The sequence below is a fragment of the Mastomys coucha genome, unplaced genomic scaffold (genome assembly GCF_008632895.1).
Source record: "Mastomys coucha isolate ucsf_1 unplaced genomic scaffold, UCSF_Mcou_1 pScaffold15, whole genome shotgun sequence".
In the NCBI taxonomy this organism is placed as follows: Eukaryota; Metazoa; Chordata; class Mammalia; order Rodentia; family Muridae; genus Mastomys; species Mastomys coucha.
This window is the reverse complement of record NW_022196897.1, coordinates 63,534,361-63,560,591: the sequence shown is the minus strand read 5'-3', so window position 1 is coordinate 63,560,591 and position 26,231 is coordinate 63,534,361. Positions and strand designations below refer to the sequence as shown.

The 26,231-nt window shown below is 42.1% G+C and overlaps 1 protein-coding gene across 9 annotated transcripts in view; it reads right to left on the bottom strand.

Moving 5' to 3' along the window:
• Positions 1-26,231, bottom strand: part of Osbpl6 (oxysterol binding protein like 6) — a 194,222-nt gene that overhangs the window by 35,467 nt on the left and 132,524 nt on the right. For 5 of the 9 annotated variants that reach the window (XM_031370696.1, XM_031370699.1, XM_031370702.1 and 2 more), the window contains exons 4-12: positions 21,347-21,439; positions 15,517-15,639; positions 13,052-13,105; positions 11,888-12,001; positions 11,611-11,781; positions 9,146-9,278; positions 5,967-6,070; positions 5,112-5,204; positions 976-1,050 (exon numbers count right to left, since the gene is read on the bottom strand). In XM_031370696.1, the coding sequence (XP_031226556.1) occupies positions 976-1,050; positions 5,112-5,204; positions 5,967-6,070; positions 9,146-9,278; positions 11,611-11,781; positions 11,888-12,001; positions 13,052-13,105; positions 15,517-15,639; positions 21,347-21,439 (960 nt within the window). The remainder of the gene's footprint in view (positions 1-975; positions 1,051-5,111; positions 5,205-5,966; positions 6,071-9,145; positions 9,279-11,610; positions 11,782-11,887; positions 12,002-13,051; positions 13,106-15,516; positions 15,640-21,346; positions 21,440-26,231) is intronic. The other 4 variants (XM_031370700.1, XM_031370701.1, XM_031370703.1 and 1 more) reach the window with 2 other exon arrangements.

Here is a 26,231-nt window from a genome sequence, read left to right as displayed (position 1 = left end):
ATAGCATGCCAGAGCTGACTATGAAATGAAAAACCAACAGCCTTCATGCCAGGAGCTTTCTACAGTGCAATTAAACTTTTATTTTTTATTTTTTTATTTTTAGACATTCTAACCTTGAAGTATATCCTAATTTTAGTAAGGATAAAATTGTTATTAACTCAGAAAAATCACGTACTAGACAAAAAACTAGCACCCATGACTACTATGAACTCGAGAATCTCTATTTTTTTAAGGTGAAAAAGGTCGTGGGATGAATGAATGTTATGGTTCATCTTGTGATCAGGTGTTCTACTTCGCATTGTATACGGACGGTTGCGAGTCTTCACCTTACCTATGTCCTTCTCTCCTTTTGCCTCTTGGGAGTAAAAAACAACCCTCTACATATAGATTAAACACTATCTAACTTCATGGTTTTTTTCATTTCCACACTATATTTTCCAGCCTTTAGGCCAATATTCTTTCTATAACGTGAAAGAACATCGCTTTCATGTTACATGTACTTTAGGTAGCCATATAAAGATGACATCAAAATCCGCCTTTTCTAGTCCTCTCACTGCTGTTGCTTCAAGTGTTCATACTGCTATACACTAACAAGAACACCTTATTTCTATAGTAACATGACATTTCTCAGAAAAAAAAAATTAGCAAAGGTTCAGGCATCAGTATGGAAAAACAAATAAATGAAATACCACCATTTAAGAAAATTCTCCCTTCTTGGGGCCCCATAATAAGTCTCTCAAACTCAGTTAGACTTGAGTTTCCATCCTCTCTTCCAATAACGGTAGAAGCAGAACTAGCTTCTCTTTCGCAAAACCCAGCACCCATGTCCAATTCCTGTCATGCAAGGAGAGCCAGAGGACGTTTGAAAGTGATGTCAACAGGGGAGGCCACAGGTGGCCATCACACCCTGGTGGCACCATCATCACAGAGTCAACCTTGTGCACAGTTCCTCATTTGAGACGGAAATGCACTCACTGTTGTAGCCACTGCTGCCGCTAGCCTCTGCCGGCGCCGACTTGTGTTGAACTGGCCCTTCGCAGGTGGCCCTTCCTGACAGCGAATGGGAGAAGAAAAGGGGGTAAAAACATGGGGTAGGGATGAAGGTGAGGGGATTCATGGGGGAATGGAAGATAATCAGAAGAGTTTTAACTGTAATTGACTTTTCTTTAAAAAAAAAAAAAAACAACAACAACTTAGCATTGAAACAAGTCAAAGGGACACTCAGGTCACAAGGGAATGCTCTTTCTTCTCAGTGGAGACCGCCCAAACACTGTGAGTTCACTTCCTGAATATATCCCTACCCTAAGAGCAGATGGAGATCTCCCCTATGAATTAACGAAATAGCGGGGAACCTGCCATTCTAAAGTAAAATGAACATGCACACCACGTTTTAAAACTGTGATGACACATTATATTAGGTCCGAAGGCACCCAGTAAATGGTAGAGAAGAAAACAGGCAAGTTTTGGGAAAAGAGATTATAAAAAAATGTAGAGGCAAAAAAAAAAATCATATTCAGAGAAAAAAATAAGAGGAAGAGAAACAGGGTTCTTTAACCCCCAACTCAACTCTCTACTAAAAAGCCTACTGGCCGGGAGGGACTTTGTGTTAGAAAAGAATTTCCCAAGGTAGTGGCCAGTCCTACTAGACTGGGGTTGTGGAGGAGCTGGAGAGCCTTCAAGGCCTCAGAGTGTGGGGTCAATGCCTCACAGCACCAGTTATGAGCATCTGAGAGCACAGGTTTCATTGGTGATGTGTACTTACACACAAACCCAAAGAAACTCTGAGGTAACAGCATTTCCTTCTCATCCTTCAAAGCTACCTCAATATTAGAGACCCTGAGCCTTCAAGGTAGAAGTCCACACTTCCATTTCCAGTTAGCCAAAGTGCGATTTCTTATATTAACCCAACAATTCACACACACACACACACTCACTCACACACACACACACACACACACACATCCATCATGACTACTCTCATCTGTTTGGAATGACAAATATTTTGAATTCTTACATCTCTGATGCTCTTTTAAAATTTCAAATTACTTTCATAACTTACTTCACAAATTCCTTGCATATTTATGTATGTCACACACACAATTTATTTTCTACACAAAATCTATACATTTAATGTATGAAGGAAGAACTTGTCTTCATATGTCAGTGTAATTGTGGGATGTGGAACTGGGGCAGCTCCATGTGAGTGATGGGTAACTTTATTGGCTCTATGTACTTCTTTCGACTCTATCAATCCCTCCAGGATTTAGGGCCTATTATCTGACTTGTTCTATGAATGACACAAGGACATAGTATTTCTCTTTTATGACACTTTTGACTGTATAGTCTTACTGAGATCTTTATTAGAACCAGACAATGCAAAATCTGGGAGGCCTGGATGCCTATTTTCTATAAGATAATCCTCACAGAACCTTCAAGACATAAGCTGACTCCATGAGTTAAACAAGAGATTTCTGAAAGCAATCCAACGGCATCTAGTATGAATATGACCAAATGAGTCATATTTAACCTTCATGGTCAAGTAAGGTGAGCCATCTACCCTATGCAAGAAGTCATCAAGTATCCAGTATAGTATGTGTTTCATGTTCTAGTTTCAATCCTACTTCCCAGAGTCATTTTTTTAAAAAAAAAATAATTTATTTTATAATTCTTTCAAGATGACAACTACTACAGAATGTGCAAATGAATGTGCAAAGCTCAGCGACACAATATCAACATCAATAATGAACACCAGCCAACTACCACTGCCACACAGCCTGGCTCTCTTCATAACTGACTAATGACCTAGATGATAAACAACAGAAAATGAGTTCTCACGATGCTCGAATCTCTCCAGTTGGCTTTGACAGTGGTCATCCTGGAAAGTGAAATGATAAAGACCTCAAAACAAAAACTCGGCATCATTAAGATGGAATTCTCATAGCCAAACAGCTTTGAACATGGGAAGGAAAAACAGCTAGGGTGAGGAGAAGTCTCTAATCTGCTCTGGTAAAAATAAATGTTATGCCTTTCTGCAGGCAAGAGACTGCTGAATATGGATATTCCTGCTGCTTACAGACACTGCTGGGTGAGCTTATGCATCCCCACTAGGTATGCATGTTGAAGGAGGTCCAGTCCTGTTCTAGTTAGAGAGACTCCCTGACAACTCCTGGAAGACGGGCTGCCTTCAGCAAACAGTTCAAGGGGAATGAGAGCAAATTCTGCAGCACTCCAGCCAACGACGCACACCGTACGTCCAAGTGGAAGTAAACACTCTCTGGGAGTGATTAATAGTTTATCCAGAGTCTATGTTTCTGCTGAAGACTGCATCTGCTTCTCTTGAAAATGCAAAGTGCCTGCAGGGATGAGGTAATCTTAGATGCCTCATCTAAGTAAGAATCACGAGGCCGCTTGTGCCATTCCTGGGCTCAACAAAGCAGGGCAACGGTGAGAAATTCAAAGAAGCTGCTCAAAGATGTGCCTGCTCTGGCACCAGTGTCTTCTGACGACTCAAACAACCCTTGTGATTTCTCTGCACATTTATTAACCAGAGCTGCACTCTGTTTCCTAAAGGGGAAAGATGGACCATGTGGGCTTGTGGTAAGAGTCCTGGCTCCACAGACAGCCAAGGGTATTGTGTTCAGACTTGCTAAGAGCCAGTCCACTCAAGACAATGGCTGTGAAAGGAATGTGTTCAGAGGCATCCATTAAACAACCCGATTGAAGAGTATCTATCACAAGCGGGTATGTTATTAGGGTGCTAACATTGCCCAATTCTTTTGTATAAAGAAAAGGTTCTTCTGGTTGTAGAATTGATTCTCTTCTCTTAGTCATGAGAACATGAATACAAAGCCTGAAAACAAGACAAATCGCAAGCTCTAGACAAATGACCATCTGGAGAGTTCCTTGTGAAATCATTTGGCATATTTTCCCTATAGCACTAATTTTATGAATGCAACGAGAAACACACAATAGTGTATTGCTCAAAGGGACACACATAACTACATTCACGGAATGCAGATATTTTAAATAGGAACACTGGTGTTTAGCGCTTATGAAAAATTATCATGAATTACAGCAGATTAGGAAGCACACTAGCAGTTCATTATTGACACATTCAGAGTGAGAATACAAAGAATGTCATTAAGGCAGTTTGAATCAGAGAAGAATTACTTTTGTTAATTATTCAGAGGAAAAGGAAGAACAGTGAGAAACAGTTACTCTGTGTTAAGATCTAAATGCATCATCAATATTATAATTTTTAAAAAATGAAGTTGACTAATTTTAACTGGTAGGTAAGCAAACATCTTCTGCAGCTAAGATAAGAATGCTAGAGATTCTTGCCAAGATTTGGGAATAATATGATTTATGACATGAGTTTTAGGCATTCTGTGTCACCGAAATGCAATAACCTAAGAGGATCATATTTCAAAATATACAACTATTGCAATTAAAATTTTTATTTTAAGTAAACTTATCACAAGCTCTGGAGATTTTAGTTCCAATTTTAGAGTGACTGTTGTAGACCAGATACTATTTACCTTTGTAATTATAGAATTTCAGAGTTGAGACAGAACTCAGTGATTATTAAATTAATTCTGTAAGTTGAGCAGAAGCAAATGAAGTCCAAAAGTTTAACAGGAACGTATAAATTACGAGGCCAGAGAGTCACAGCGATCACAGTAACACCTGGGTGTGTTGATCTTTAACCTACAAGGCCTTGATAAAACTGTGGACAAAGTTCATCCATAAAAGAGCCCTCTAACCCTGAGACTCTATGAATGTACCTATATATTACTGTCCACTGGCTTTCCAGTTTTGATTTTAAAGCAGCTTTCTGTCTGATTTTTAATGTTTCAAAGGCTAGAACTGAGAACGAAAATTCTACTGTGTGGCCAAATTGGATCATTCTTACTTTACAAGGTTTTTGCACTTAAGCCAAATTATCTACAACAATTAATTCAAGTTTTAGATAGCACATCTCTTCAAAAGAACAGTCTTCCAGGCAGTGAAGCTACCCCTGCAATCGCACACCCAGGGCCGATACAGGATGGCACAGAGAGCAACGCTTTCAATGGAAATGCAAAGAAGGAACGGCAAAGCGAAAGCTGTACCTGAAGTTGTATTTTTGTATCTTTGCTGACACTTTTTGTCCTCCAGCGTCTTGTGACCCGCTTGTCTTTCTTTGAAATATCTACACAGTTAGCCTACATTACACAAATAGTTAAAAGCAACAAAGGATTATTAAGTTCACACATAGACGAGAACACATAAAAAGAGCCCAAAAAGTTAGTAAGGAATTGTTAGAACCCCAAAGCAAACTGGCCAAGGGAGAAAGACATTATACTAATAGTCAAGACATCTACAACTCACTTGTGAATGTTGTATTTCTAGTGTGCAAAAATGAGAACAAGATTAGAGGCTGTGAGCACTTTTTTTTTTCTACATTAAAAGACAGCCATACTTCTGAAAGTTCTAGAACTTAAACTTCAAAGCCATCATCGTTAATACAAAAGAGAACTGGGAGTTGACACAAATATGTTTACAAGAGTCTGTATATATTTTCTATGTAAAATGTTTGACACCAAACTTCAAAAGTATTACAAATAATTCCACGGGGGCTGGAGACATGGCTCAGCAGTTGTTCTTATAGAGGATGCAGGTTTGATTCCTGGCACCCACAAAGCAGCTCACAACCATCTATTATCACTCCTAGGAGAGTCCAATGCCTTCTTCGGGACTGCACAGCCACTGCACACAGATGGTGCACATATACAAGTAGGTAAAATACATCTACACATTAAGTAAGTAACTCCAGAATATAAAGTATATATTATTATAAATATCATAACATTAGCCTGCTAATAGTAACTTCCCTTTGAGTGTCACCTTGCGTATTCATAGGATGGTCCAGTAAAGGTTTTAAGTTAAGGATCTGAAATCGTGTTTCCAGCAACCGTTACATTTACCTGCATGTCAGTGAAGTTAGGAGCCGACTGAGTTCTCTGAAGTATCTCCAAGTTTTGCAGGAGCTTGCTAAGTTCCACAAGGTTTGACTGGCAGTGTGCAAGATCTAATGAAGAAAAACATGTTCGAATTAGGTAGAAATGGAGGTGACAATAAGCCCTGGATTCACACAAGTCTGAAACAGACAACTACCTCAACTGCTGGAACTGTAAATCAGATACATGAAGGGTTCTATAGAACATTATATCTTTTGAAATTCAACCAATGAAATAAATATGAAATATTCTTTTTGTTTTAACTGAAACCCATCTCAGTAGTAGGCATGTCACAATGTGGTATATGTGACAGGATACCCATGTTTACATGATGGTGATATGGACAGATAACAGAGCATACCTCACTTTGGGTCAGAACCATGGGCGCTGCTGGCAATAAGATGGTTTCAAAGCCCTTTCTTACCAACTACGATTCTGAGAGCAGATACCATTAATACTTCAGTTGTACATGATCATGGCTCGACCCTCACAGCTTTCGTCTCATGGACATTCTGGGGACTTTGGTAGGCGTGTGATTTTATTCCTAGGAGCCTGTCTTACTTGTTCCTTTAAAACCGCTTTACAAGGTAGCTGTCTGGAATTTGGGTGGAGGCAAAGTCAAATTCAGAGAAACAAGGGTAAGAATCAGTTGAACACACCTGTTCTCCAGCCCACTAATTATGTGTCAAGGAATGATTCCTGTAAAATCTACTGTAGAGTTTTACTAATTTCAATTTAATCCCTACAGAAAAAATATGCTCTAAGAGCCAAGCAATTTATCCATCTATTTAAGGCCTGGATTCTGCAAGTCTGAAACAGAAAACTACCTCAACTGCTGGGACTGTAAATCAGACACATAAAGGGTTCCATAAAATGTTACATCTTTTGAAATTCAACCAATAAAATAAATATGAAATATTCCTTTTGTTTTAACTGAAACCCATCTCAGTAGTAGGCATGCTCTATGAAAAATGATCAGTATAGATATTTTTTTTAAGTGCACCAAGAGATCAGGAGAAAAGAGAGTATTCCTTGTTTCATGGTTTGAGGGCAGACCCCACCACACCCCCACAGAGTCTAGAAGATTGACAGAAAGGTTTTAGCCAGACAGAAAGGTGAAGAAGGACACAGAGGGAACTTCAGGTTGGGAAGAGCCTGTCTAAAGGCACAGAGATAGACATATGTAAATACGTGGAACAACAGTTGCTCGAGTCTTCAGAAGTGGGCAAGGTTGAAAGGCTCGGTAGGGCCAGACTGCTGAACACATTGGCTGCTAAATGCTGGGATAAGCACTTTGGGGAAACACCCTAGAGCCAGAGAAGAGCCATTGGCAGTGATTACACAGTTATTTTAAGGACTACCAGTCTTAAGGGAGCATTCTGTAGTGAACAAAGCTCTAGGGATTGGTCAGTTTAGAGTTGGCTGCAATCTCCACCCCTCCACCAGGGCATTTTGGGCAAATGTCTAAACCTTTATGGATTTCATCCTCTCCATCCACAAAGTATAGTCGGTTAACAGTACCTATGCCTCATGGCTGAAAACAACAGAATAAGCTCTAAGTATTGGCATGGGCCTGCAAACAAGCTCACACAGATGGTCATTTCCCATGGCCCTCTGAGAAGGATGAACTAAGTGTGTAGGAGACTGGGTCATGCAGTTAGGAGACTGTGTGACCATCAGGAACAAGAGGACAGGAATGGATCGTGAAAGACTGGTAAGGATAGGACAAGACTTCAGATTCGATGGAGGCAAGTTAGATATGATAAGTACTGGGTGTACATGGAGTCCAGGTGCACATACAGTCCCAAGGGGGAACCCAGAAGAGCTGGCAGTGCACCACATTCAGATATGAGCTCTGTTGTGAGAGCATTTGAATCCTGGCTCCTCTTTTCTAACAACAGAGGCTGAGCTAAGGGAGGAAAGGCCTCTGTAGCTGGCCTTCAGACAGGTGAGCCTGGGTGGTCTCCAAATACGACAGGAATCTACAGTGCTGTCTGAAAGTCATCTGTCTCCTTCCAAAACTGGACGCTGTATGTGGTAAATACATTCTAGGCAAACACTCTAGTTGGATGTCAAATAGACATGATTATGAATATAAAAATCCCTTTTAAATAATAGTTTCTTGTGTGGATTAAGTTTGGGAGCTTGGTGTCTTGTAAATACAAATTTGGAGTTAACCCAATGGTGAGGGTATGGGAGGATTAACACAGATCATCAATTTTATTTATCTAAGTGAAAACATCTAAAAGTTACATAACATCTTTTTTTATTATAACATCATAAAAGAACAAATTAATGCTTACAGTATCTCAAGAGCATCTAAAAAAAATCAGGTGAGACATATTAGGTACTGTCCACATCACCCTTGTTTTTTGTCAGGTTTGTGGACAAATGAAAGCTGTTTCAGAATGGAAAAGGCCAGTGGATAAAATGTGGGCCAAAGGGCTTTGACGGAGGAGGAGAAACTAATAGATTAAGCAGCCCAGGGCAGGATGGGCTAGTCCTGAAAAGGCCTGTCCACAATGAAACCCCAGTCACATGGAACTCTGGACCTGCCACCCTGGATCCTCCCATTTACTTCTGTGCTATCAGGAACATAAGCAACAAGATATCTGGATTCATGGGCAACACAGCAGCAGAAATGGAAGCATGGAAGGCACCCAGAGAGGAGGGCAGGGCAGAGTCCCAGTATGAGACTTGGAGGTTCTTTGGGACCCAAGGGACAGATGAAGGCAGTGAAAAGGAAATTGTAAAGAGATGAAAAGGTTGAAGACATAGAAGCCAAGGCAGGAGAGAAGCTCAGATCTACGTGTGAGGAAGTGGGAGAATCGGCAGCTAAGAAGCCTGGGTTACAAAGCAGAGAAGGATCTAGAAGTGTATAACCAAATGAAAGGCTGGGTCCCTTGGGTGGTGAGACTGGAAGCTGCAGTGTTTTCCTTGCATCATCAGCTCTGGGTGCAGGGCTCATCCTGAGAACCCACGGGGGGGCAGGAGCTAACCTTCTGCACACATCAGTTCTGGGTGCAGGGCTCATCCTGAGAACCCTCGGGGGAGGGAACTAACCTTCAGCACACATCAGCTCTGGGTGCAGGGCTCATCCTCTGGGTGCGGGGCTCATCCTGAGACCCCACGGGGTGGGAACTAACCTTCTGCACACCTGTCCATTTCTTCCGAGTCCTGCAGCCAGGCTGCCACTTTACTCTGTCCAGTTGTGCAGGTCACAGGGAGGCTGTTACTGCATGGTAATGGGGACTGCCATGGGAAGCTGTTGGGCTGCATCTACAAACAAGGAGATGAAGCATATAACTTACACAAGCGGAGGCTGAATTCATGTACAGTCACCACACTCCATTAATGCTACCTCCTTCATCCAGCAAAGAAGACAGTGTTGTTAACAACAACAACAACAACAATAATAGTAGCCCAGACTCATGAGGACCCAAAAGCTCAGAAACACCAGTCCTGCAATGACTCCTAAGTTGTATTTGATCTAGTATCCTCACTACAGTCCGCTTAGCTCATGGCTAAGGGCCCCTCCTCTGCAGGAGCTCTCTGTGCCTTAACGATCAGCTCAAAATCTTGGTACCCTCGTGGGATTCTGAAGTTCACTACCAGCCACCACACAACCTTACAATGCTTCAGAAACATTTTGAAGATTATATAAAAGGCCTTCCTGTCAAGTTATCTATAGCTGATAGATTTTTTATGAACAAGATTTTTATGTGAAATAAAGTAGAGCAAAATATGCAGACACTGATGTGCACAGTAAACAGCAAAATAAACAGAAACTTCCTTCCCTGGGAGCCCAAGATGACTTTAAAACTTCGCGTTTGACTCTAATACTCAATTACAACTGATTAAGTCTCTCCTACATTATTAAGAAATAAATAATGCACAGTTAGCAAACCCAGTCTTATTTATTACCCACACAAGACCACAAACCAATTAAAACTCAGGAGTCTCATAATTTGATATGTGGGAGGGAAGGAGAGACAAAAGGCTCTCTCCTGCATTCTGATAAATGTAACGGAAATCACCCAGCAAGCCTGAACTTTTAGCTATGCCACTTGCAACTGGAGAAATGGACCTTTTGCGGAAACTAGAGCTGGAGAGTTTTCTTATTCCAGAGAAAACAGTGGGGAAGGATTTGGTTTCAGTCCACCAATCTCAGATATCTCCCAAGTTATTTAATAAGTAAGATGAGGGACAGAAGTAATGCATCTTTTATCAATGCATTGTGCCAAAGATACAGGCAGAAGCTGGAAAAACCAAAGAATTAAAAATTTATGTATTCTTTCTAAAAAACTATTGGAGATACGGTTCTCATTTAATTTGGACTAACACTGGGATTCATTCCGGCCTCTGAAGAAAACTCAGGAGGCTCAGAGAAATACGGCGACTACCTTGGGGACCTCTAAGTTCCCAAATCCCCAATCTCACTCGCCTCCTGGCTTGTTCTCTTTCATCTCAGAACTGGCTGGTATTTAGGGCAACCCAATTCCTGGGAGAAAGGTAATTAAAGAGTCTTTAGCAGAAATGAGGCCACAATGAAGTCTCACAATGAAATATAATTAATGAGGTTTGCCTTGTACATTACTTTCCAACAAATAACAAAAATGCAGTATGGTAGCATTCCACTCAGCCTGGTCTGCTAGGTCTGCTTTTCCCCTGTCAAGCTTTCCAATGCTATGTAGAGAGGAAACTGTGGAATCCCAGGATTGTGTAGTCTCCCGAGGAAGTACAGAGGAGGCAGAAGCTCTCCACTGACATATTTCTGAGCCTAATCAGCTCTCTCCAACCTCAGTTTGGGGTACGAAGGATAAAGCTGCAACAGCCCTGTGCAATGCAGCCCAATTACTGAATCACACATGGAAATAGCTGCTTCTCTGCCCGTTCTCCTAACCTCGACTTTCACACAAGAAATACCTCCAGCTTTTCTTCAACACAGACTATGAATGCTTATAACATCCTAAAGACCTGCAGCACCTCTTATCTGGTCCTCGGGTTTAATGAAAGGAGGTGCTGATTTTGGAAGCAGCTGTGCGATCAGATTCTGGGATGGCTATGTCACTTGTATATGTGCAAACACAGTGTCTGAACTTGGCTATGTGACAGATTATAGAGATGAATGACTGTCATATACCTAATGTATTTCCTCATTGGAACACCACTGATGCCACTGTTCCTTCTTCATCTGATTTTCATTCACTCCAGAGGGAAGCAAGTCATGTACATATACATTATAGCTCTAGGTCATGTATACATTATAGCTCAAAACAAAAAAAATAAGTTTCATGTTTTTCAGAACTTTGGGGTCACTTTATTACTACCCAAGAATTCCCAGATGGCGATTAAACAAATGCTTGCTCCCAATATTTCTAAAAAGCCACACAAAAATGCTGTTGTCTATTAATCACAAAGAAACTCTCTTGGTGATTCACACACCTGCCTCATCTTTGTGTTTAACACTAGTGACAATATCACTTGTTTTCTGGGTGTAAGATCACAAAAACAAACTTCTCTTTCTGCTGTTTTTAAAGGAGACAGAGGGACGTGCATGGATAACTTTCTAAGCAATTTCCAGGTGACTTCTTCCAGCACAAAGTCATACCTTTCCATCCACGACAGAGACATTAGCGGCTGGGGAGGACTCGGCTGTCGAAGTTGCAGGAAATATGTGGAAGCTGGCATCTCTTGGTGACCTCACAATTTCATTCTGACGGTACAACCTGTGATGGCGCAGTTTGGAGACCCAAGCATCAAACCAGTCCTGGGATTTCACCTGGAACAGGGAGCAACAGAGACAGCTGTGGAAATGGTCTCCTGGCTGCCACCAGCGTGGGTAAATCATATCCCCTGCTAACACCAGATGCTGAAAGCAATTTCACCTTCAAATGATAGATGTGCTCCTCCGTGTCAAGGTCTATTCTCCGAGCTTTCTTTTTAATCGACATGACAGACAGTCCGACATCTATGCTTCCATGAACCTTCCCTTTTTGGATCTGAAATCAACAGATCAGTGAACACGCTGGAAGGGTGCACAGGTGGGTGTGTTTCTGCTCTGAGCTAAGATGAGCTCAAGGTAAATTGTAACTCATCTATACAAAGTGTATACATTCTTTTTAATTAAGAGAAAACAGCTAGGGGATAGATAGGACAGTTGAATCTGCCACGACTTTACATCAATCTCAGCATGCAACACTGCTCATCTTACTCTTATTTTGGGCACTAGTAATGTCAGATCTTCCTAATTCCAGAGAGCTTAGCTTCTATCTCCTCCATAAGGCAATGCAGAGGATTCCCCAAAATAACTGAAGTCAACTTTTGAACCGTGACCCTGAACACCCATGAATCAGCTACATGACAGCTGCTGGGGCAGACTGGGCAGCTGAGACCAGAAATCAGGGATCAGTCAGCCCCTTCCTCTGGCCGTCCTCCGCTGAGCAAGGACCTAACTATTTCCATGGCACAGAGGCAGACAAAGCCGAGTCTCAGCCCTTGGTTATCTCCCTACATCACATGGTAGGAAGGAAGGAAGCAACTTTGAGATTTGCAAGCAAACTATTACTTAGATACTAAGCAAAAGCAGTTTGGAATAATTTTAATGAGTTGGGGTTTTCAAGATAAAAAAGTGAATGAATCACAAATTAAGTACAAAAGACAGATTTTTTGACAAGAACAGGAGGGCTTTAAATCTCAAAAAGCAAAGATCATGGGATTTATTTCAAGGTGAAAAGAAAAAAACATGTGCAAGATTTTTTTCTTTAGAAGAGAAAGGTGATTTTTATTAACGTGTCACTTTTAGGTTGAAGTTCTGCTTTAAAAAATAGTTAAGTATTTATGCACTCCTTTGAGATTTTATGCTATCTTGTTGAGTATAAGCATAAAGCACACCTTCTCTAGAACATGCAGTTGGTAGCTTGTTAAACATTACAGGCACAGACATGCAGAAAGCCGGTAGCCATGGCACAGCGTTTGCACAGCTACAGTGTTTACTCACTTCAAGCAGAATTCTACATCAATCTGTGAAGCATGTCCTTCGAGCTACTTACATCAAGAGGTGCCTTTGAATACTTTAGCATTCCATTATCCAGGACAAAAAAGCGCTGCAAGAACCAAACACCCCAGTTACTGTTTGTTCTCTGAATTACACAAAGCATTCACAAGTGTGGGTCGCAAGTCACTTGGCATCAGCAGTTAACATGTTTGATGGTTCTGATACACCGATTCAGGGCATCTGGCCACAGTCTGTCACAGGAAGTGAGGTTAGTGGGTCAGAGTTCTTGTAGGATGATTTTACACATGCCAAGGATGAAATCTTTTCTCCATGGTTTGTCTTCACAAGGTGGAGATCTAAGGACCTGCAGCTTACACTTCATGACCAAACTGCATTGGGACATTATAAAAGTGAGAAAAAATAACCTGGAGAGATCATGGCAGTTCTGTAAACACTTCAATACTATTCTCCAGGGAAGTGTTCACCCCAGAGTTAAACCCCTGAACTTCCATTGGATACCCATTGATACTTTCTAAAAGTTCTCATAGCCATTGCAGATGCCATCACACCGGATCCATTACTAATAAATTACTCACAAGGCTTAAGTGACCTTGGCAATATGCACATATTTTCTCCTTGGCAATATGCTTGTGTTCTATTATTAGGAAAGGAGATTAAATATTGTTTCCAGCTACATTAAGAATAAGGGGCCCCACCCTGAGTGGTAGTTGGTGACTACCAGGGAAAGGGGATTTGTTCTTTTTCCTTGGGGATGTGTCTACTGGGAAGTTGCTCACGCTCTGGTGAACAGCCCCAATGAATGCACATGGCAATACTAAGTGAGCCCAGCGAAATACACATACATAAGAACAAAAAGAGCATGAAGTTGATAAGAGGGTATGCTGAGGCACTCTGGGAGAAACTGGGGAGGAATGGTGAATATGATCAGAATACATTGTATACATGCATGAAATTCTCAAAGAATGAATAGAATTCATTTTTTAAAATAAGAAACTAAAAAGGAGGGTGAGTAAGCAATTATATGCCTTGGGGTCACCTCATCCAGTCTTAGTAGATTTGCCATTCCCCCCTCCCCCCTGAGACAGGGTTTCTCTGTGTAGCTCTGGCTGTCCTGGAACTCACTCTGTAGACCAGGCTGGCCTCAAACTCAGAAATCCACCTGCCTCTGCCTCCCAAGTGCTGGGATTAAAGGCGTGCGCCACCACTGCCTGGCAGATGTGCCATTTTTTTAACCGCATAGACTGAAGATCTCTCTAATGTTGGCTTTCTTTCTGTGGACCACTCAAACAGAAACCACACAACTCTCAGGCGGCAGCCACACCACGGGCCCCGCTTCTCGCTCTGCAGCACGTGCATCAAGTCCTTCTGCTGCCCGGAATATCCTCTGCTGGACGGGTTCCATGGGATGCATGAACACATAGCTGCTGAGATAGCAGGATATCAGGTCCCCAAAGCCATTCTGCCTAGAACTCACAAAGGGCCACTGTAATCCTTTTGTTTGGGACTCTTGAAAACAACAGGTACTTGCCAAAGTCAAAAAATTCTACGGTAAAAAACAAATCAGCAGAGACTTGGGCATTCCTATGGGCTGGTGCTTAATCAATATGTGGAGGTGTTAGGGTGAGGAGAAAGCACTGGGGATTTTTCTCTTACTGTTTATGCTAAATATGCACAGTCCGGAAGGATGTCAGTCCACAGCCACTTTGTTGAAGTAAGAGTGGCAAACTGAGCTTAGCTATTCATTTTTGAAAATGTGGTTTTGGCCTGCTTTCCCCCATTTTAAGTTTCTATTAAATAAGTTTAACCAGGAATAACTTCCAGGATGTCACAGGAAAGAGCTAAATAAGGCTATTGATGATAAGATGAAGAAAAGCGGTGGAAGGAAGAGGCGGGCCCAGGAGGAATCACTTGCTGGACAAAATCCAAGTCCAAAGAATGGTGAATGAGGGGCAATCCTTGGTACTGGGGTACTTGTATGGGCTGAAGGGTACCAGGGAACAATGTATTAGTGGAAGCCCTTTTAACTGGCTTCATCCTCTGGAGACAGGTTGGGGTAGCATTTCCTGTCTGTCCATTTCTTTAAGGAAGTTGTAATCCATAGCCTGTCTGCTTTGAGGCAGGGGGTGGCCGCTACCCAAGCCTTTGGTTAGCAAACCCTTCTACTCTGAGACGACGTTGGTCAGCAGAAGTGGTGAACGCACAAAGTTGCTCTTGCAGTGATGTGTCTGCACCATGGTGCCTAAGAAAAAAGGTTCTACTGAGAATGGAAGGCAGCGTTCTCCTCAGTGTCACACAATTTGTTTTGGCTTCTCCTCCTCTCTTGTCCTCCTCGAGTCTTCTGTCTCCTCTCTCCTCTCCATTCTGGGTTTTTGTTTGTTTTTGTTTTGTCTTAGAGACACGATCTCACACTCATAAACTCCAGTGACCTTTGTTTCCCACCTAATAGCAAGTCAGACCTCTATGCTGATGCTCTCAGCCTCAATCTGATTACGACATTACCTTGTGCCAGCCCTTTAAAGGCCATTTTCTTTTCTTCAGCATAAATCCCTCGTGCCTGTCTGGTTTCTGGACATTGGTTTGGCCTATTTTCAGCCCTTCTATAATTTCCCAGCTGTCAGCTTCCTGAGAGAAAAGAAAAACAAATCATTTATTTTCTGCACTTAATGATGCACATTTAAGAAGGCTCTTAGGCAGAAAGTCACCTTTGATGCTACGCTCGGGCCGCCATTAGGATGAGTGACATTCTGGAGCTAATTGGAGCATCAAAACAAGCCATGGACTTTCAAGTGAAGCTCCTAGGAGTTTCCCAGGTAGACCCAGAGGCACGCAGACTCCACGAGAGGCATGCTGGGGACACTCTGCTTGCTTGGCAGTAGAACGGAATTTTTTGATTTCCTGTACTCAGAGTGTTTAAAATGCATCCTGCCCCCAACCCCTGTGATGATCCTGGGACACAGTGGCACTTTAAAGTTTTAAAATTAGAGATCTGGTAACAACTGTTCAGTCAGTGTGTCAACCCCGCTGGCTTTCTGGGTACAAACGGAAAGGTTGCAGAGGTCTGATGCAGAACATAAGGGTTATTAGCGCAGAGCCTGCAGCGGGGCTGTAGTCCTGCTTTCTACCACAACAGCCCTGGGCATCTCCAAATACGCACCAAAGCCTCACTCAACAGCAGAGAAGTCCAGGCCTTCAAGGAGGCACATTCCCTGGAGATCCCATGGAAAGAGTAAAGCTGCAAAGCTACAAGGCTAAGAATGGAGCTGGGTCCTAGATCATTGGTCAGGCATATGCTTAGCATACCAAAAGGCCCCAGATTCAATCTTCCCAACAGCAAGAATAAAACTCAAAAGTAAACAAATAATAATAATAATAATAATAATAATAATAATAATGATCATAATCATAATCATAAAGACTTTGGTTCTAAGGTCTCACTCTTACCCTTCTGTTAGATAACACGTTTTCTTCATATATGCTACTAATTTTTAAAAACCATCAGCATTTACAAATCAGATGATTTTTCAACTTAAAAAAAAAAGCCCAGATTTTCTGCTAGCTTATAAGCTCTTGGCGACATGGAACTTAGCAAGTAAACAGTGCTGGTCTTCAGTGGTGGGCTTCACTCCACTCCTTTTGGCAAGTCTACTTGACTCTTGACCCTGGGCTTGAAAATCCAGGGACCAGATCATTACTATGGGCCTACATGCTCTAGAACAATGGTTCTCTACCCCTTGGGGGTTGAAACCACCCTTTCACTGGGGTCTCATATCAGATGTTTACATTAGGATTCATAACAGTAGCAAAATTAGTTATGAAGTAGCAACAAAATAATCTTATGGTTGGAGGTCATCACAACATGAAGAACTGTATTAAAGGGTGGTGGCGCTAGGAAGGTTGAGAATCACAGGTCTAGGTGATCACAGATCTAGCAACATTCTGACCATCCCTGATTCTAGAGCGGTGGCATGGCACCCAGAACTACCATGTGTCTCACTTCCCTCCCAAAAGTTTTGCGAGGGAAAATCTTTCCATGCATGCAGCTATGCAGCCTCAGCTTCAGAAGGCTTGGACACACCATGCAGATGAGGACAGGCCCACTGTAGGATGTCCCAGCCCCAGCTCACTGGGTACTTGCATTCTGAAAAGACTTTCACTTCCACTCCTAAGGAAGGGCAGAGTGAGAATGGATAGAGGTCCAACCCTGCAGCCAGTAGTAGGCTCTGAAGGTCTCAGGGAGGAAGTGCCATTATCAGGTGCAGATGAAGAGGGCTGGAGCCACCATCTCTTTCTCCTCTTTCTCCTCATCCTAGAAGCTGCTTGCTTTGGGACCAAGTTTAATCTACGCTAAATGAAAATATGGGTATCTAGGGTGGAATTTTCTCTTTTATTGGGAGATAAAATGCAGAGATGGTCCTGTCTCTCTAAAAAGCCTAAATCTAGCACTGAGCCTGCATCCTACAAATCCCGCCCGACCTCAGGAAAGAGCCATTTCCTTATATCCATAGTCACTGCTGAGGAATGAGCTACAAATCTTACAGAAATGGCGTGTGTGTGTGTGTGTGTGTGTGTGTGTGTGTGTGTGTATTTGGCAACATTATACATTCTTTCAAGTATATGCAACAGTTCAAGACATGTTTTTTTTACTTGAAGGTAATTCTGCCAGAAACTGTGACTGATCTGAGCTACATGTGGTGGTGCATGCCTTTACTCCCAGCACTTAGGAGGCAGAGGCAGGTGGATCTTTGTGAGTTCCAGGTCAGTCTCTTCTACATAGCAAGTTCCAGGCAGGATGGAGCCACACAGTGAGAACCTGTCTCAAAAAACCCACAACATTATTAACGCTACAATTGATCTGTTACTTAAATATAAGAATGTTTCTGATGAGACAGCTTCAGGTTCTATAGAATATCATGGCTTTTGACTGATACAAGTACATGTGTCACATGACCTCAGGGAGCACATGAAGGATCTGGCATCCTTTCTTAATATGGGTTGCAATTCAGAAGTACAACCCACTTATGAACAGTGTAAAGACCATACAAGAACATAGTAAGTTCTGACACACACCAACAAGGACCTCTGGCTTTCGGCTCTCATTGGAATAGTGACTACTCCATAAAGATGATAGGCACAATTAGGAAGTTAAGAGAGAGCAACTTCCCATATGTGGGTAAATATAGTCACTGGGCATCTGTTCTTAGTGATACGTGATTTGTATTTAACGTTATGTCTACCTACATTCTGTTTAAAAGAGTAGACCAGCCTCCCTTGCTGCTCCTCCCATGAAGAATCTCTATATGACATAAATGGAACCATTTAGTAACAAGTACAATTTTTCCTCCTTACTAATTAAAGTCTGGGGACAACACAAACTCATCTCTCTGTAGCTACCACTTCTTATTTATGTTAGAGTGGTTTTCTTTCCTTTTGGGGGGAGAAGAACTGGAGAACAGGAGAGAGGTAAGGCAAAACAGGCCAAAAGTTAAAGTCTGTTTCCTAAGTGGAATGCTGCACTCCGAACTAGCAGTGCCATTTACTCAGATGCAATACTCCTGTGTCCAGCGAAAGAGACAGAACAGAATCCCAACTCGGTTCTAACAATTAGATCGGCTGTCAGGCTGACAAAGGGGCAAAGGATAAAAGCATGGCAAGTAATAGCTGCACCTATTTCAATTATAAATGCTGATGGATGATAAGGTTGCAAATAAAATATGTAGGAAAGGAAACAACCCATCTCCACACGAGACTGAACCCTCTACATTCTCTTTTCCATGACGCTGAAATTCCTCCTTCTTGCTTAGTGAACTAGGTAGATCGTAAGAAAATTAAAATCACTTCCTAAAAATCAAAGAGTACATTTTCCCTGAAATTCCAATCAGTATATTTATTTTCAACTCAGGAGTTTCTGCTCTTCCTAGGTCTACTCAGAAACAGAAACAAGAGCCCTGAAGACATCATGCAGGTACTTGACTGACATGCAAGTATTTGAGTGCTCTTAACTGCTGAGCCATCTCCCCAACCACCCGCTAAATTATAGTTTAATAATTCTCTCATAGCTGAATAATTCTTCCCTTTCCATGGAATAGAAGTCTACTCCTGCCTGGGGAATAAATTTTGTATCTTGTAATGCCTTCAAAGTATAAAAAGTACAAGATCGTCTATGGGTGAGGTGCTTTACGTAAAAATGCCTCAAGAGCTAAAAACATCAAAGAATTTAAATAAATCCCAAGCCAAGGCAATGCCTTGTTCAAAGTCCTCCTACCAACCAGGACCTAGGAAGCCTGTGTTCTCACAGAATGGTCTGAAGTGGTGAGATGCAGCGGTACCCTGGTGGATACACTAACTCATCTTAGGAAACCCCAAGATTTGTCCACATCTACTAATGGAAGAACAAAAGCAGGATTTAAATGAGAAGCAACAGAAACAATGGGGTAGTGAATGCTGTCAGGATTCCTAGCCAGGACCCTCTGTTGGGTCACTAGGCCTACATCATAGCTTGTGTAAGCTGGCAAGTTGTTGGAAGCAGATTAGACCTGCATGCTGGGAGTCTATGGAAAATGAGAAAGTCAGCACCCACTCTAACAATCTGGAGGCTGGCCGAGAGAATGCATAACACAAAATAAGTGTTTGGTAAATGTGCTCCATTCTATAACCTGTGCTGTCCATCTCTGCCTCACCTCTAAAGTCCCATGGTACCCACACCAAGTGGCCATTATACCCTCATCTATGTATTACTTCATCTTTTTGCTAGCTACAGAGGATAGGTGCTTCAAAGGGATATGTCAATTATATTGACCAAGTACGTAGTATCCATTCATTGTTCAAATGGACGTCTATCCTTTTTCTTTCTAAGCTATTTTTTAAAGATTTGGGTTTTATTTATTTATTTATCCACTTATCTTTTAGTATGGAGTAGAGCTTATTTAGGGCATGGGGAGGGCTGCTGAGGAGGGAGTAGAGACAGAGAAAGGGAGAGAGAGAGAAAAAAAAAGAGAGGGAGCAGGGCAGCCATGAACATATTGGAGAAGAGAGAGAGGTGGGGGGAAGGGAATGGGGAGAGAAAGGACAGAGAGGGAAGAGGGTAAGAGAGTAAGAGCTTGTTTTTATTTTTTAATTGTGTGTCCATGCCACTCATCTCCTGGAGCTGGAATTACAGGCCGTTGTATTCTGTAAGAGCATCAGGCACTCTTAACTGTTAGGCCATCTCTCCACCTACCCTCTAAATTATTTTTATAGTTTAATAATTCTTTTCCTCTACTCCTGCCCAACAGAATAAATTCTGTAGCTTGTAACATCTTTAAGGTATAAAACACACAAGTATATGTGCCCGTAATAATAGGGAAGTATAGGAACATGTTCTTTTCTTAAGTTTATGCTTTATATAGGAAAGCAAAGGGTCAGGATCACACATTTATAACTAGTCATCTTTAATCTCTCTTCTTAGAGTTTTCCCATTAGGAAACAAGCTCATTGACCCCACTGAATACATCAGAGGGGTGGGGATAAGTAGGGGGTGCATCTTCTTGAAGAACTTTTGTATTTTAGACATAAATAACTTCAGATGCTTCCCATGTCTGAGGGAGAACAGGCTGAAGTGGAAAGAACTCTGGCTTCCATGTTACAGAAAGAGTCTTAATCTGTACTGCTCTCCTCGGAGTCACCGCTGGAAGGTAAACACTAGAAGAGACCAGAACTCACTATGTGTGATGGCCAACTAGGTGTGGGTACCATCGGACCTTACAGGTGAGGCAGAGATACAGAGCCTAGGTCAAAGAACGGGGCACATCTACCTTGCATTTCCCTGCCACATAATAGCTCTTTTGTCTTAGGGCAAACTGCTAACTATGAGTCTCCAGATTCATCAAAGGTAATAAATACATATATGTTAGGAACAGCTTATGAAAATGGTATTAAATGTGATGATGTACTCAAATACTTTGTATAGTGTCTAGTATTCAGGACACAGCAATAATATAATTGCTGGACCTCATGTTTTTTTTTTTCTTTCCTACATTAATTTGTCATAGGATTATCTGCTCACCTATTTAAAAGGAGATAATAATGTTTTCCCTTATTTTTCCCTCTTAAAATACTTTTAGACCTTCACATATAACCCTAAAAACCCAGGGAAAATATACTTTCTTTTCTTCTCCCCTCATACAATGCAGAAAAAACTCTCTGTGAAGGAAGAAGGAAAAGCAGCAGAGAAGCCCCGCAGTTGGCAACACAGCTACCTTAGGAGAGTCAAGTGGCAAAGTTATTTACAGTTCATTTGGCCCCAGAGCAGGCACTGGGCTAGCTGTGGGAGAAATCTCACCCTGTCACTGACCTTGGAGAGGGGGATGGGCTCCGGCTCTAGCAATTGCCGACTGACAGAGGGCTCCGTGCTGGATGAAGCAGTTCTCTCCAAAACGTGGATGCTCTGCAAATGATCAGAAATCCAGCGAAGGTTAGAGCCCCATTTCTCACATCAGTGAACACAGGGAAAAAGATCATAAGGAGCCCAGCAGAAGAGTGAGCTGCCAGTGCCTTGGAGGCCAAGCACAGCAGCGACTGGAGGAAAATAACACCCGCACAGGTTTTTCTTCTTACAGGTTCTCTGCTGAACCTCTTCCAGAGTGCTGGATTCAACTTTACAGAAGGAATCATAGGAGTGTATCTGGAAAAAAAAAACCCTGTAGGACACAGAAAAACCCTGCATATGTCTGATGATGGACAACAATGTATCTACATCACCAATGTATCTACATCACCTGGAGGGAGGGCTACCCTTTCATTGTCCCCTAATGTGATCAGAAGCACAGACTGCAGAGAAAGTTGATTTGGGCAACTATGTAGCATATAAGCAAGGAGGCAGGGCCTGAAGAATTAACTCAAGTCATTTGAGCAGGGAAGGGAAACCAGATTCTCCAGTTTCCACATCAACACACACACACACACACACACACACACAGACCATTTTGGCATAAAGTGCAATACACATGAGTTCAGCGTCTATAGATAGCAGCGGACTGTTAAAATGTCGACTCCATTTGTGGACCAGAAGGGTGAAACACCACGAGGCTCGGTATCAGCATCTGGAAAACAGCCCCCTGGGAGCTTGGCATGGAGAACCTGTATCTATTTCTTCTCTACTTGACTTTGGGAATATCATGAAAGAAAAGAACTGTATTTGTTTTGAATACTCACCATATGTACAATACAGTACATATTAAAATGAATAAAGTATCTAAGCCTCACATTTTGTTGATTTTTCGAGGCACAAGGCGACCATAAAAAACATTTACTGGCCCAGCAATAAGTCTTTTTATTATCACACATGTGTATTACTAAAAAATGAAAGTATAATTGATAAAACAACCAACTGACACCAAGTATTATAATTGGTAACTAAATTCTAAAATAGGCTATTTTCTTTAACCTCCAGTATGTTAAAAAACCAATACTTCTCATACAGACATCCATTCTGTAATTTGCACATTATTAGAACCTAAACACCACTGTTCATCCTAGAATAAAATTAACCCAACTCAATACCCAGAATTGGCCTCAAATTCACTTTTTTTCTAAAAAAGCAAGAAGCATATCCTTCAGGTTTGGACTCATATGTGCCCATTATCATAAGGGGAAAGTCTTGAGGAATGTCCGCAGCTTGAGCAGCTGTGAGCATTGAGAATTATAGGCCTCGTCTCTGACTCCTCCTACACTGCTTCCTGGAGGGAGGGCTGGCTCATCTGCTGGGCTTAGAACCACCATTTCACCTCACCCCATCCAGCCCCGCACAGCTCTGTGGTAGGTCAGTGGAAGAATGTGTGTTTAGTGTTCATGAAGGCCTTGATTTGGTTCCCAGCACCACAAAAGGGGGAAAAGGGTTCTTAAAAATAATTTCTTCAGTGTTTTCTGATTACTTTTTAGACCCCTGTCCTGAGCTGGATGTTTAAATACCTTCTTTTGGAACTGTAAGAAGTTAGACCTCTACTACAACAGAACACCTGACAACAGTTAATGAATTTAACTTTTGAATTAAACTTCTAAATTTCCATCTCCTGTTTACTGGATGAAGGCTTGGGTTAGCTAGGAAACACCAAACTTGTCCTTAAATCTACAGTTGCAAAGTTAAAGCTTTCCCTATAGTTTCCTTTAAGATCATTATTTCTGCTATAATTGTCTCCTCTTTCTTTCACCAGCTCACTGCTCTCAGTTCCTTTCATGATGTCAGGGAAACATACCCTACATTGAAGGTGTTAAGCATGTTATATAAGCAACACAAATAGAGGGTTACATAAGCACATTCATTATTCTTTAAAAAAAAAATAAAGCTTCCTCGCAAATCCTAAAATTACAACTTAATTTCTAGGTCCTCTGTGTGTGTGTGTGTGTGTGTGTGTGTGTGTGTGTGTTCTAGCATGCCCTCTCATATGCATGTGTACCTGATGCTACCCAGGCCTTATGAACATAAGGACAGGACTTAACTAACCCCTAAGCATCACCTCCAGCCTCCTCAGGTACTTAGAGCACACTTTGGTGGGAGTACTTGTCCATCCCCTGTTCTCCCTGCTCAAACGGACCTGATGCTTATGGAGCTCAGATCAAGATTCTTTTTTTTTTTTAAAGATTTATTTATTGTTACATGTAAGTACACTGTAGCTGTCTTCAGACACACCCACCAGAAGAGGGTGTCAGATCTCATTATGGGTGGTTGTGAGCCACCATGTGGTTGCTAGGATTTGAACTTAGCACCTTTGGAAGAGCAGTTGGTGCTCTTACCTGCTGAGCCACCTTGCCAGCCCTCAGATCAAGATTCTTAAACATAGCCTTCCCTGTAGCTCTTCAGCCTGGTAAATCTGCTTTTTAGGCTAGAGTTCACCGGTCTCAATACCTCCTGGGCAGCAAGAGGAAATCTGCCCACATGACTGTCTTTTGGTTTCCTCTGTTTGTCAATAAACAGACAATGAGACTCTGCATAATAGCTGACTAGCTCAGGACGACTTACCCAGGGAAAAGCATGACTCCAAAGCACAGCTGGACAGGGCTTCTGGTCAATTTTATTTCAAAGATACAAAAGCAATTTTTATATTTATCTGGGAATACTTTAGGCTGTGGCTACAAATTCCCGTACAGACTCACTTTTCATCCAAGTTCAGGGCACTAATAAAGACAAGCAGACCACTGCTTTCCAAATGTTAATGCCACTGAGTGGCTTACCTGGCTCTCTGTTCTGATTTGCTTCTCTTTTGCTGTGAACTCATTGCCTAAAGGAACCTAGGGAGGAAAGGATCTATGTGGCTTATATTTCCGTGTCACCGTCTATCTTCGAGAGAAATCGGGGCAAGAACTGAAGCAGGAACCTGGAGGCAGAAACTGAGGCAGAGACCATGGAACAACACTGCTTACTGGCTTGCTCCCCACCGACTGCTTAGTTTGCTTTCCAACGTACCCCAGGTCCAGCTGCCCATGGGTGGCATGCCCTAGAGTGGGCTGAGCCCTCTTACATCAATTAGCAATTAACCAAATGCCCCACAGACAAGTCCGCAGGCCAATCTGATAGAGCCAACTCCTCAATTGAGTTTCTTCTTCACAGATTACCCAGTTTATGTCAAGTTGACCAAAACTATCACCATTGTGTGTGTGTGTGTGTGTGTGTGTGTGTGTGTGTGTGTGTTGGTGCCTTTGCATGTGTGTGTGTGCCTGTGGAAGCCAGAACTCATCCTCAGCATAATTCCTCAGAATGCCTATCCTGTTTTTTGAGACAAAGACTCTCACGGCAACTGATACCACCAGGTAGGCTAGGCTGGCACTCAACCAGCCCCAGGAATCCACCTCGCTTCATCCCCATGGGCTTACAAGCACATAAAGCACACCTGCCCATCTTTCTGCATGCATGCTGGGGCCAGGATTCAGGTCCTTGTGCTGGATTGCCGTCTACCTCAGACCCTCTAAGATAAATTTATATTTATAGTTTTTACAAAGTAATTTCAAAGAAAAGTATCCAAATGAGTTAGAAATCTCAAAAGAGTTTTCATTACTCTTCTGGCTACTAGAACTCTCCTTTAAGTGTGGTGTATTTTAGCACAGTGCCGTACATCATCGACATTAGTAACCTAATTAGGTAGTGAAGCCACCAACCAGAAGCGAATTCCCAGGTGTGCCTACCACATCATCATTCCCAGTCTTTACATGGATTATTTGTTTACATGTCCTCAAGCCTTTGTCCACAGACAAACTTATTTTATGACTAATTGGATAGTGAGGACAGGGAGCCAGAGCAGTGTGGTTGGCAAGCACTGGGGTTGGAATGTTAATTGAGATTTGATTCAGGGTCCCAGACTTTTAAATATTATCTTCTATTGACGTTAACGCTAATACAGGGCGGCGTAAGCAATTTCAAAGACATAACCCCGCCCCACAGACAACCGAGGGCAGGGCTCCCTCCACCACATCCATCCCCAGATTCTGAGGTAGACCTGAGTAAAATAAAAAGAGAAAGGTCATGGAACTCTGAAATATCACACAACCACGAGGTTAATTTCTTGGACAACCCTGAAATTAACCTTGAGGTCGTGTAATTTCCAGTTTCTAATTTTGAGAACGAAGAGTCATCGGGCTTTAGCTGTGGGACCACAGGCTATGATACCGAGAGCAAGTGTTGTAACATTTTTAGATCAGGATGCTACGCTCATTCTATTTACCAAGTGCCAGACAAAATCACTAACCAGGCTCGGCTTCAAGTCTTCCACTTGTAAGATGGAGATAATATCTCTCTTGTAGGACACAGAGTTGGCATTTAATGTATATAAAGTGCTGCCCAGACCCTGGTACACAGCCGACACTCAATGGTAGCAACTATCTAGCTGTAAACATTACACCATCAATTAGGAAGTGCACACATTTCTCTGGAAATAGAAGGATGCCTACAACTGTGTTAACTTACTAGTTTAGCCAACCCAGTAATGCTAGTCAGGACCACAGCATGACCAATGACTGTGCAGGCTATCAATAGGAATGTAAGCAAATGCCATTCACACTCACAAAAGGAAGCCAAGAGCAGCAGTGTCCTGTGGACTCTGTGGCCACCTGAATGCCTGAAGCGGAAAAGGCTCAAGTGTTTTCCTGCTGTCATCTTAATCAATTTACTCCAAGGAACACTTTTCATTGCAATAACATAGAACATTAGACCAGTGGTTCTCAACCTTTCCTTTTTTTTTTTTTTTTTT